The sequence below is a fragment of the Rattus rattus genome, chromosome 11 (genome assembly GCF_011064425.1).
Source record: "Rattus rattus isolate New Zealand chromosome 11, Rrattus_CSIRO_v1, whole genome shotgun sequence".
In the NCBI taxonomy this organism is placed as follows: Eukaryota; Metazoa; Chordata; class Mammalia; order Rodentia; family Muridae; genus Rattus; species Rattus rattus.
Window position 1 is genome coordinate 93,345,832 of NC_046164.1, and position 12,717 is coordinate 93,358,548.

The window sequence follows — 12,717 nt, forward strand, 5'->3', positions numbered from 1 at the left end:
CCTTTTTGTAATGACATGAAGACAGCATCTGGGCTTTTGTTTTTGTCTTATATTTTTATTTATGTGTGTGACAGTGCATATGTAAGCCAGAAGACAACCTTGGTTTTACCTTTTTTTTTTTTTTTTTTTTTTGAGACAGGTTCTCTATGTCCTGGAACTTTCCAGGTTGTCTAGGCTGGATGCGGCCAGGTCCTGATCTTCCCAGCTCTAGAGTTACAAAGTGTGTCATGTCAAAAGACTGTTTCTTTAATGTGAGCCCTGGGAATTGAGCTCTGTGTACTTTCCCCACTGAGCTATATCCCTACCCCTACCTTTTCTCTTTTGGTTGATGTTGCGATTTTGACCCAGGATCTCCCTGTATGGCCCAGGATGGCCTGGTGCTCACTATAGAGTACAGACTGGCTTCTCCCTCGTGGCTGCCCATCTGGCACTGCAGGCTCCCATGCCTAGAGTTATGTATGTAGACTGCTGTACCTTGAGACATGTATCACTTTTACAGAGGGTAAAATTCAAGGAGTATCTAATTGTGAAGCAGACTTTCAGATGCATCCTGTAAACTTACTAAATCTGTACTCATTAATATATATTTCATGAATGCCTGGACCCAAACTTTGTTGATGCTAAAAGTAGCTAAGTAATACTGGTTTTTAATCTGATTGAAATTTGAATCATTTTAGATATTTTTTTTTTATTTTCAAAGGTGTAAAGACGTTAGTCATTACACAAGAATTTAAGTCTATTATTTACTCGCTCTATGGGAATTAAAACTTGAACAATAAAATGTAAGCTCTCTAATAATTAGTCCTTTAGTAACAATATTTTTTTAATTTCTTTACTAAGTGGACAACCTGCTAAAATTGGCCACAATCTGAGGTACAATCAGATAGACAAGAAATGAGAAATCCTGAATGTCAAACCCTGTAAAATATACTTTTGTGTTCCAAGTCTTCAAAAACCCTTTGTTCTCTAACCTCTACTAAATGTCTGTGCTCTTGCCTCTTCTCACATTCTAACAATCTCATTTCTGTGTAACATTTTCTTATGAAGGCCAAACATGGTGATCCATGTATGTGATGAAGCAAAAAGCTTGAAAGAAGATTTTATTTGCCCACGAGATCTTTTGATATCAGAAATGAAGTACTTTGCTGAATATTTATCTATGGATGCCCAGCGCTGGGAAGAGGTGGACATTTCAGTTCATTGCGATGTTCACATTTTCAACTGGTTGATAAAATATGTTAAAAGAAACACTAAGGAGAGTAAAGATTGTGAGGTTCCTGCTTTAGGTAAAAAAAACAAACAATCTGTTGCTTATTTTGTGGTGAAATTTGTGTGTCACCTGGTGTCTGTTTTAGGTCCACACTGAGGTGTGGGAGTTTATTTGACTATTAGTATTTATGTTCATATTCAGAAACTGATGCTTTATACAACCTAGAAAGGGTCTTAGAGACTCTTTCAAAGGTGCACAAGGTTAACGAGATTTATACAAGGCTTGTTCAGAATGTGGAAGGCAATGGTGTGCAAGATGATTGAGTTTTGTGGCCAGAGCAAAGCAGGACCACAAGCAAACTGTATCCTCATTTTCTCCGTACCATGGCCGCATAGTTAAAACAGGAAAGGGGGAAAATGTATGTTCATTTGTTCTTGACAAAGCAGGAAAATGACTTTATTAAATCTCAGCCCTTGGGTATTTGTCCCTGTTGGTCTGTGTGGTCCTCAGGACTTCTGATGGATACCAGTACATGACTGTCTTGAGGGAAATCATCTTTACAGTTAAGTTATGAGCTAAACCAGCTGACATTTAAAAGTAGAAAGACATGTTTACTTGAAAAAAACTACTTTCATAAATTATGATTATTCAGATAGGTACTTGACACTTTTTTAATATAAATAAGCTAACCATGTAAGGGAAAATAGTTGATAGTGTGTGTTATTAGTGATAAAAAGCCAAGTGGGAATTAGAATTCTAGAAAATTTACCTGCTCCAGTAGTACTGACAGCTTCTCTATACACAAAACCTGTTCTGTTGAAATCCTGTTGGTCTTATTAACACTCTGACTTTTAAATACCTCTTTAGAGTGAAGCGTCTGAATATTCAGTAAGCTTTTCCAAACAAAAATTGTCTAAAAAAGAAATTCTGTAAAGGTTTAATGACTCCCTCACAGTGAGAGACTAGTCACTGAGCAATGTAGAAGTTTACTGATAGGACTCAGATTCTGTCACACTCAACCTTCAAGAAATACTGTTTGTCATGGTTTAGCTTAACAGCCAGAAGCAGTCTACACACAAATTGAATGCAGAAGAAGCTGACATAAAGCCAGACACGGTGGTTCATGCTTATAATTTAAGCATATGGGATGCTTAAAACAAGGGTATTGCCATGATTCAAGACCAGCCTGGGGGGCAGAGTGAGAGTCTGTCTCAGAAAGACAAAAAGAAGCAGATAGAAGAGTCCTGCAGTCCGTTGAGTTAGACATTGACGAGGGAGTCACAGAAAAGCCATTCAGTGCCCCTCACTGTGTCGTTTTCATTTTGAAGATATTTTCACAAAAAATATGTTTACAATTAATAAGATTATTGTATTTTAAAACTGACTTCTAAAAATTTCTCTCCTTACATAATTTCTAATATGGTAGATATTGATGCATATGACCACATAAGCAAGCTGTTTAGGAGTCTGTTTTTAAGATTGTAAAGAAGTCCTGAAACTAAAAATGTGAGAGACAGTGTCCTTAATGATAATAAGGCCACTGTTAAGGGACATGTATATATGAAAATGTCATAATGAAACCCATTATTTTACATGTTAAGATAGCCATTAAAAAGAATAGTAAGTAATCTTGCAGTGAGCACAGACTTATATAAGAAATAATACAATCTATGCAACATCAGAATTCACATAATAAATACACATAATAGAGGGTGGCAGTGCGTCCCAGTGGTAGAGTGCTCACCTAGTGTTCACGAGGACTGGGGCTCAGTTCTTAGCACTGTGAGCAAACAAAAATCTACTAATATGCTTATAGTATTGAAAGGACATAAAAATTTATGATATTATAATGACAAAACTTATGGGAAAGATTTCTAAATAAGAATGTTTTCGATAAAAATTCTAATTCTAAGATTAAGTCAAATTTCAGCCAGGCTGGAGAGATGGCTCAGTGATTAAGAACATTGTCCAGGGGACATTAGGTTGGATTCCCAGTATGGTGGCTCACAACCATCTGTAACTCCAGTTTTAGGAGATCCTGTGCCCTTTCTGTCCTCCTCAGGTAGTGCATGTACACAGTGCAGACATATATACATGCAAAACACCCACGTACAAAAAAAAGTTCTTAAACATTTTTAAATTGTCTTTTAAAAAATTTAAGCCAAAGACCAGATTTCAGATTATCTAGTCATGAATGAATGAATGAATGAGTGTGTGTGTGTGTGTGTGTGTGGTGAATAGTAGCCTGTTACAAAAAAGTAAGATTATATACACACACATGCACACACACCAAAATGTGTTTACTGTAGCATATTCATGTATAAAGAAATAGCCACTGCTGTAAATGTAATGTTTTTCTAGAAGCAGTCTTTATCTTAACTAAGAAAGGATGCTTACTTAAATCTCCTGTAATTAAGGCACTGGTTCTTAATTGGATGGTGTATCCTCAAGAACAGTTTCCCAAGAAGCTTTCCCACCAGCTTGAGAACCTTTAACTAGAACTGATACTTGGGATATGTTGGAATTACTTACCCATTGTTCTGCTACAAAGTGTTTAGAGTGATTATTGGTACCAGAATGAGGGAAAACGACTGGGGTTTTTTCTTCTTAAATATATTTCATGGAGATGACAGATTTACCTTCTTCCCCTCTCTGTGTGCCGGGAGACCCACCTAGTGTGGCAGTAACGTGAGACTTCAGCATTTTGTCAGGAGATTTCTCATTGCGTTTCAGAGTCTTTTAAATTTCAGTATTTATTTGCCAGCACGACTGCCTTTTGAAATAACTTCCCGAATCAGTGCCCTCAGCAATCCCTGTCTGACTTCTCTCACTGTCACTCTTGCACGTCATTCTCTTCAGCTACGTAACATGGATCTAATCCAGGAAGTTTGCCACGTCTCTCTCTACCCATGGTTTAAATTAAATCTCTCCTTTGTAACCAAGTTAACCGATATAACCAAGGCATAGCATTTTTATTAAAGTAACAAACTCTTCTAAGATGAAAAGAGAAGACTGAGTTAAATATCAAAAGGAAATTTCATGCTCTTTCTTTTTATTAGAGCCAGGAAATGTCATTTCAATCCTTATTTCTTCAGAGTTCTTGAAGATGGATTCATTAGTAAGTATTCATTTTAAATATCTAAGCCCCTTTATTGACCTAATGCTTTCCCCCTTCTGAATGTATAGAAAGCAAAATAGTTGTTAGTTCAAGAGTATAATTTGTAACAATACTTTGTTCTGGTGAGAAGGGGTTAAGGCTACTGTGTATCATTTGTATGTCTATAGTTGGAGCAACCATTGTATAATTTGTGACTAAACAGAATAAATTTTATTCCAAGATTTTTGTCCTATCACTGACAAAAGAAGAATTAATTGGAATATATTACTTTACTATTTAAATCATATTTAGGCTTTGTTTGGTTTTGGTTTTGGTTTTTGTTCTGAGACAGAGTTTCTTTGTGTAGCCCTGGCTGTCCTGGAACTCATTCTGTAGACCAGGCTGGCCTTAAAGTCAGAGATCTGCTTGTCTTGGCCTCCTGAGTGCTGGGATTAAAGGCATGTGCCTCCCCTGCCCAGCTTTTTAGGCATGTTATATTCTGTGTCTTCCTTATGGTTCAATAAACAAAAAGCACATATCCAGCTACTAAGTGTAGTTTATGTTTACATCATATCTCATATCGATTGCTTGAATGGTTGATCAAATATAAAACTATAATATATACACATCTATTTCAAGCTATAATGTTAAAGATATTTATTTTTTTATTTATTTAATAAATACTTAGGCCAGCATAGGATGCATAGTCAAACTTGATGTCACAAAACAAAAACCAAAATATCTTTAGAATTCAAATGGCTTCATATGCTCATGGTTGACATTTTATAGTTATCGTTTAGATAAAGGCTTGGGATTTGTTCCTGTACAGAGCTGAATGCTACTTCGCTATGTTGGCAGAGGAGCTCACAGCTTGCTTGGCTCTCACTAGGTACTGTACTCCTTGTCTTCTCAGGGAGCCGATTATATTGGCTTCAAGCAAGGAGTACAGGAAAAAATTCAGAGTTCTTAAACGCTGAGGTTGGAAACCTAAGCCCTAAAAGATGACTTTCACATGTCAGCACAGTGTTTGGAAAGTAGGAGACTACTCTCTCTACTCTCACACTAATAGATCCACCTCAGGTTAGAACAGAAGGAAGTGAGAGATCAGATAAAACAGACTGAGGAAATACTTAAATGGCTGAAATTTTAACTCTCTTACCTACAAGAATGAGACAAACTATAAGAAGTCATTTGAGGGCTGGAGAGATGGCTCAGTGGTTAAGAGCACCGACTGCTCTTCCAGAGGTCCTGAGTTCAAATCCCAGCAACCACATGGTGGCTCACAACCATCTGTAATGGGATCCGATGCCCTCTTCTGGTGTGCATGAAGACAGCTACAGTGTACTCATATACAAAAATAAATAAATAAATCTTTAAAAAAAAAAAAAAAGTCATTTGAGGGGCTGGAGAGATAGCCCAGTGGTTAAGAGCACTGACTGCTCTTCCAAGGACCTGGGTTCAAGTCACAGCAACCACTATATAATACTGTATAATTACAAGATATCCTCACAGATACGCATGCAGGCAAAATACCAATGTACATAAATAAAACTAAGAAGTCATTTGAATATGCACTATAGTGTACAGATTTAGATTTATATCTGCTGCTGTCACTCAGAATACACTATCGCTTTAAGTAAAATGAATTAGAAATAGTTTAGCTACGTGTGTTTTTAAATTTACCTATTTAATAGCATTCATCAACAAAATTGGCAAAACCTAGTTACTGACTATATGTGTGTATGTGTGTGTGTGTGTGTGTGTGTATACATATATATATATATGCATGCTAGACTTTTCATGAATTTTGTCTGAAAGGTCTTACTCTAACAATATCATTTTTATTTTGTGTTTTTCAGGTTGAACAATGTATTCAGTATTGCCATAAAAATATGAATGCCATAGTAGCTGCCCCATGCAACATGAACTGTATCAATGTCAACCTCCTTACACGCATAGCTGACCTGTTCACACACAACGAGATTGATGACTTAAAAGACAAAAAAGATAAGTTTAGGAGGTAATCTTTAAACTGTCCTTTTAAACCTATTATATTTTATTAAGTATATTTCTTCTTAATTTTAGTGAGATTTCTATTTTAAAATCTATAACAATATATTTCTATTTTATTTTTAAATAAAAAGCCAAAAGCATATGGTTAAATCTTAATGATTAAAATTGTTTTATTGCATTTGATTTTAGTGTATGAGTGTGCATTTGTGTGAGTATGTGTGTGTGTGAGTGTATGTGTGTGTGAGTGTGTGTGTGAGTGTGTGTGTGAGTGTGTGAGTATGTGTGTGTGAGTGTGTGTGTGTGAGTGTATGTGTGTGTGTGAGTATGTGTGTGTGTGTCGTGCACACATACATACGTGTTGTACAATGCCTACAGAGAAAAAAGATGGGATCAGACCCCTTGCCCTGAGCTGCAGGAGTTTATGAGCCACCCAGAGAGGATACTGGGATCTGAACTGGGATAGTCTGCAAGAGCAATGTGCCCCACCTCTCCAGCCATGGTTTTAAAATCTTTTTAAAGCATTATTTATTTATGTATATAAGTACACTGTAGCTGTCTTCAAACACACCAGAAGAGGGCATCAGATCTCATTACAGATGGTTGTGAGCCACTATGTGGTTGCTGGGATTTGAACTCAGGACCTCTGGAAGAACAGTCAGTGCTCTTACCACTGAGCCATCTCTCCAGCCTGGTTTTAGAATCTTAATACCAAATCTTATAGTGAGTAAACACAATATAACTTTCTATATACTTATTCCTAGGTATTTAATTTCTCACTATTATAAATGCTATTGTAATTTATTTTCTGTTACCTAGAGAGTATTAATTAATAAAGGCTACTCATTAGTTAAAGGTTTGGCAGAGAAGTAAAATCAGAGGCACTTATAAAAGCCAGTAAACTAGAAAGGAAGGGAAAACCAAAGAGAGTTCTGAAAGGGGAAGGTGATTGACAACAGTGTGGAGCACAGCTCATGCGCAGAGGAGATGGGTCCTGGGTGTAGAAAGTGTGCAGATGTTTGCTCTGAATGGTTGCTTAGAAAAAGAAAGAGATTGGCAATTTGTTAGGGTAAATGGACTCAAAAGAGGTGTTTTTTAAAGATGGTGCTAGAGTTTGTTTTTAATTTGCTAATCAGTCCATTAAAAGAAATAGAAATTGATAATGAAGAAGATTATCCAAGAATTCAGCCCCTAAGGGAATGAAATATAAGGAAATTACCTAAGAACATACATGAAAATGGGAATGGCCTTTAAGACCAACCCAAATCTATTAAGGGAGATGGAGACAGGAAGGGCACATGGAGGGGACTCCAAGCTCAGTTCCAATACGTGTGATAAGTACTTACCATTCATTTCTTCATACAGTGCCTGGCGTTATTTGAAAACAGTTTTATCCTCATGAACCTTATGAGCTTGTAGTGACTAGCCATATTTTATTATTTTCACTTGACTTTTGTTTGATGTATCATAGAGCAGGTAGAGGCACCTGTCACTGTGTACCAATGAAAGTCAGAGAATAACCTTTGGGCATCACTTCTCCTTTGCTATTATTTTCTTGGGCATCTGCTGGCCCCACTAGCCACATGTAATAGATGAGAAAACAAAGTTCAAAAAAGCAAGTTACTCAAAGTCATATGCCTAATTATTGATAGACTCAGGCTGTTAAATTTGTAAATTGTTAATCTTGAATATTCCAGTAAAAAAGAAGTGAAAGAAAAGCAGATGTCTGTCAGCTTCTTTTCTGGTGAAATATATTCTTGACACATATGGTAACATATTCCTATAACTCTAGCACTCAAGATGCTAATGTAGGAAGACCCAAGTCTGAGGCCAGCCTGAACTACATAGTGAAACCCTATTTCTGAAAAACAAGTCAGGAAATGTGAGCAAAAATGGGTGTCCTGGTGCATGAGCCTATAATTACCATTTGAAGCAGAGGAGGCAAGCGAGTTAGGAGTTCGAGGTCAGCCTGAGCTACAGAATAAGTTTAAAGTACTTGAATTGCAAGAGACCCTGCCTCTAAAAAGTTGGCAAGATAACTCAGGGGTTAAGTGCACTTACTGCCAAGACTAATGACCCGAATTCAGTCCCCAGGACACACATGGTAGAGGGAAAGAACTGACTCCTGAAAACACTTCCTGGATCTCCATGTACATATTGTGGGGCACACGTGCGCATGCGCTCAAACACACAGACACACACACACACACACACACACACACACACACACACACAATAAATATGTAATTTAAAAAAAAACAGAAGAAGATAATTTTGATCAACAATAGGCTTATTAGAAGTGCAAAAATGTAATACCCAAAGAGAAGCTCCTTGGGAAACTTGTTTTATACAGGAATGTATAAGGATAATACTTATTTTTGTCACCATAAGCTAAATTTAGGGCTAGAGAGATGGTTTAATGCATAAAATGTGTGCTTTGTAAGTATGAGAATCACCAGCACCCACAAAAAAAGGTCAGGTGTAGCAGTGTGAATCTGTAACTCCAGCACTGGGGGATAGAGACAGAAGGCACTGAAAAGGAAGGGGAAAAGGGAAGAAAAGAGTGAGGAATAAGAGAGGAAGATTTCCGGAGTGGACCTCTGTCCCCCATATATGATGCACAAGTAAACACACGCACACACGCACACACACACACACACACACACGCACACACACGCACACACACGCACACACACACGCACACACACACACACACACACACACACACACACACACACACACACACACACACACACACACACACACACACAGGCAGGGGAGAAGAAAGGAAGGGGGGAGGGAAGGAGGAAGACCACTAGCTTTAAGATACTAAATATAGATATTTAATTTATCCATCGTTTGTCTTTTAATAGCAAACTGTTTTGTAAGAAGATTGAAAGACTGTTTGATCCTGAATACTTCAATCCAGATTCTCGAAATAATGCAGCAACACTCTATCGGTAACACGTTTTTCTTGGTGTGCTGTATAATGTAGCTGTACTACCTGCCACATTGAATTCTTTTCTTGAGTGCTTTCTAGCATTTCCTTTTTGTTACAGATGCTGTTTGTGTAAGAAACTTTTAACTAGAGAAACAGAAAGAAGAATTTCTTGCATCCCTGGAAAAATCAATGTGGATCGACATGGAAATATTATCTACATCCACATAAGGTGCGGTGAAGAGTAACTACGGTTTTTACATGTGAATTTCAAGAGTACTTATAAAAACGTAGCTTACTTTTCTGGTGTATAGAGACCAAGTCTTGTTTGCTATATAGTCTAAACTAACTGAACCTAATGTCTTCCTACCTCCAAGTGTCAGAATTATATGCAGCACCAGCATACACATCCTGTGTAACTACTTCTGTAAGCAGCAGGACAGCAGCTGAGCATAAGCCTAACTAGACTTAGAAAAGTGCTGCTTCCAAACAAAGTTATTGTAAAAGCTACATGATATTTACTAGGTGAGTTTCATAATGCCCTAGAACTTCAAAATGTTACAAATTATTCTATATATTAGTCTTAAAATATTCTGGTCAGTACCATTAAGGTGATTTATCACTAACATTTTTATCTATGTAAGTATTCTATTGAATTTTATAAGAACTAAATTTATTTTCAGTTTATTCTTGATGACTGAAACATTAAGGTACTCTATTCTTCATCTTGGTTATACTTTATCAGTATATAATACGTATCATGCTTATATTCTGAGTTGGTGACATATCTCAGAAGAAGAGAAATTTTCAAGACACACATCCTCTTTGGCAGCATCCTACTGTTAGGAACTTTTACAAAGAGGTATTACTGAGTCAATGAGAGTGTTTAACAAGATCACTCATTACTTATTAAATATATGAACTAGCTGCCCTCTTTTCCAAGAAATCCAAATGACTGAACAAGCTAAAATACAGGCATATAGCTGTACAAACGTAGCAAATTATTTCTTTTTAAAAACTACTCATGTGTGCATGAGCGTAGGTGTTCTCAAAGACCAACGGTGTCAAATCCCCCAGAGCTGGCACAACCTGAGACTAGGGATCAAACTAGGCCTCTCCAAGCCCGCAACTCCAGCCCCTGAAAGCACTTAGTGAACTTCAAGGCTCAACATTTGCTCCAGGGACCTCCCTTCTTTCTGTTCATGCTTCCTGTCCAATGGCAAAATCCAACTCTTAATGTTCACAAGTGGGGCAGCCATGTTTCCCCGCAACCCAACACAGCCGAGTGTTGGGGAGAGCCAGGCCTACTGCTTCTGTCCGGATGGTTTGCCGATCAGACTGGGGTGACACTCTAGACCCTCTCAGCAGCCAGCCACAGTCTGCTTTGTCTCGTGGCTTGCAGTGTCAGAGTTCTTTACAGACTTCCTTCTGGAATCATTGGGATTTAAGCATCTCCACCCAACCCCTAAAGTGCTGTCCTGGACTTGCAGAATGGCTGAGCCCTGAAGATGCCATCCCAGTGCTCTGGGTATGGAAGCAAGATGATCACAGAAAATTAAAGTCATACTTGGCTACATAGTGGTCAGAACCAGCCTGGGATATATTTTTGTAAAAAACACTTAAAGAACATAATCACTAAAATATTAACTGTTGCTCTACATGGTTCTTTTCTGTATTAAAAGTGTGTGAGTGGACTGAAGAGATGACTCAGTGCATACCGTGCTTGTGCATAAGCATGAAGACCTGAGTTTGGATTCCCAGCGCCCACATAAGAGCTGATTGTGGCAGCTTATGCTTGTAACACAAAGGCTGGGGTGAAGGGTCCCTGAGCCTGATGGTGAGCCAGTGAGCTCCAGGTTTAGTAGAACTCCCTTCTCAAGTCTTAGATAGTGACAGACAGACAACTAATGTCCTCTGGCCTCCGTGCACATGCACATAGCCACAATCTCCCACTGCATGCATGCTTGTATCCAGTACACACATCACACGTACACACTTAACCTGACATCTGTAACCCAAGAACTTGAGAAATGAAGGCAGAAGGATCAGTTCAGATCAGCTGTAACACAAATACCACTGTTTGGTTACAAAAAAGACTCTTCAAGCATTATATTTGAAACATTAAAATAAAAATACAGGGGATGGAGGGCTGGAGAGCTGGCTCAGACGTTAAGAGCTCTGGCCGCTCTTCCTGAGGACTGGGGCTCAATCCTTGGCACTCACATGGCGGCTCACAACTGAAACTCACGTTGTAGGGGATCTGACACCCTCATACAGACAAAGATGCAGACCAAACACCAATGACATAGAAATGAAAAATCATTTTTAGAAGATGAGCTTAAAAAAGATTTAAAAAACAAATACAAAACAACCCTTAATTTGATGTTAGTATTAATACCACAGTCAACTTTAAAATGTTTTATTTTTCTCTCAATAAGTAGTTGCAGAATTTTCACTACTTATAAGCACATGGAATCGTGTGTGTGTGTGTGTGTGTGTGTGTGTGTGTGTGTGTATAAAATATGTGTGTATACATATATATATATATGTCTTGAGACTTTGTCTTTTGAAAATTACTTCAATTCTAACAGCAATAACTGTTAGTAGTAGTAAGTGGAAAGAGTAAATCGGCATTAATGTCAGCATCTGCTTTTGGTGTTCTAGTTATTCTTCTACAAGAAAACAGTTGATACAAACATTTTAGAAATTGCCTTTTGGTCAGTTAAAAGCACTGACTGCTCTTCAGTGGACCCATGTTCAATTCCTAGCATCCACATGGCAACTCACAACCCTCTCTTACCTCGAGTTCTGGAACATCTGATGCCCTCTTCTGACCTCTTTGGGCACTGCACAAACCTGGTGCACAGGTATACATGCAGACAAAATATTCATTCATAAATAAAAAGTAAAGGGAACAATATGTTTTACATAAACAAATTTCATTAAAGCCAGGCATGGTGGGTGTCTCAATGCCTATAATGCCAGCATTAGGAAGAGTGATACAGGAGGGGTACTACTAGTTCAAGGCAACAGGCTATAGGGTGCAATCCTGTCTTAACTTTAAAAATTGTCTTTAAATAATTTTTAAGACAGATGTGCCTGTGTAGTTCATAATAAGGTATTTACACATTATTTACTGAACTACACACAAAAATAATGAAAATTTTTAAAGTTTTAAATGGAATCTTAGAAAGAAGCTGGGTATAGTAGCCACCCCTGTGATTCCAGCATTCCAGAGGCTCGGGCATTGGCATCTCGTTTCTTGAGGGCCCACTGAGCAAGCTCCAGGCCAGCCTGGGCTATCTAGTAAGAACCTGACAGGGATACATACATACGTACATACATACACACGTACATGCATAGCTATAGAGAGATAACCTGACTCAGATAAATAAACACTGCAGTTATATATGATCGTGGCAAATGTGGTGTATGTCTTTGCCCAATGTTAAATGTATACAG

The 12,717-nt window shown here is 37.9% G+C and overlaps 1 protein-coding gene across 1 annotated transcript in view; it reads left to right on the forward strand.

The window, feature by feature from the left end:
- Window positions 1–12,717, forward strand: part of Kiaa1841 (KIAA1841 ortholog) — a 49,131-nt gene that overhangs the window by 12,211 nt on the left and 24,203 nt on the right. Inside the window, exons 6-10 of the mRNA XM_032917176.1 lie at window positions 1,048–1,286; window positions 4,270–4,328; window positions 6,167–6,327; window positions 9,191–9,277; window positions 9,377–9,487. Of these exons, the coding sequence (XP_032773067.1) occupies window positions 1,048–1,286; window positions 4,270–4,328; window positions 6,167–6,327; window positions 9,191–9,277; window positions 9,377–9,487 (657 nt within the window). The remainder of the gene's footprint in view (window positions 1–1,047; window positions 1,287–4,269; window positions 4,329–6,166; window positions 6,328–9,190; window positions 9,278–9,376; window positions 9,488–12,717) is intronic.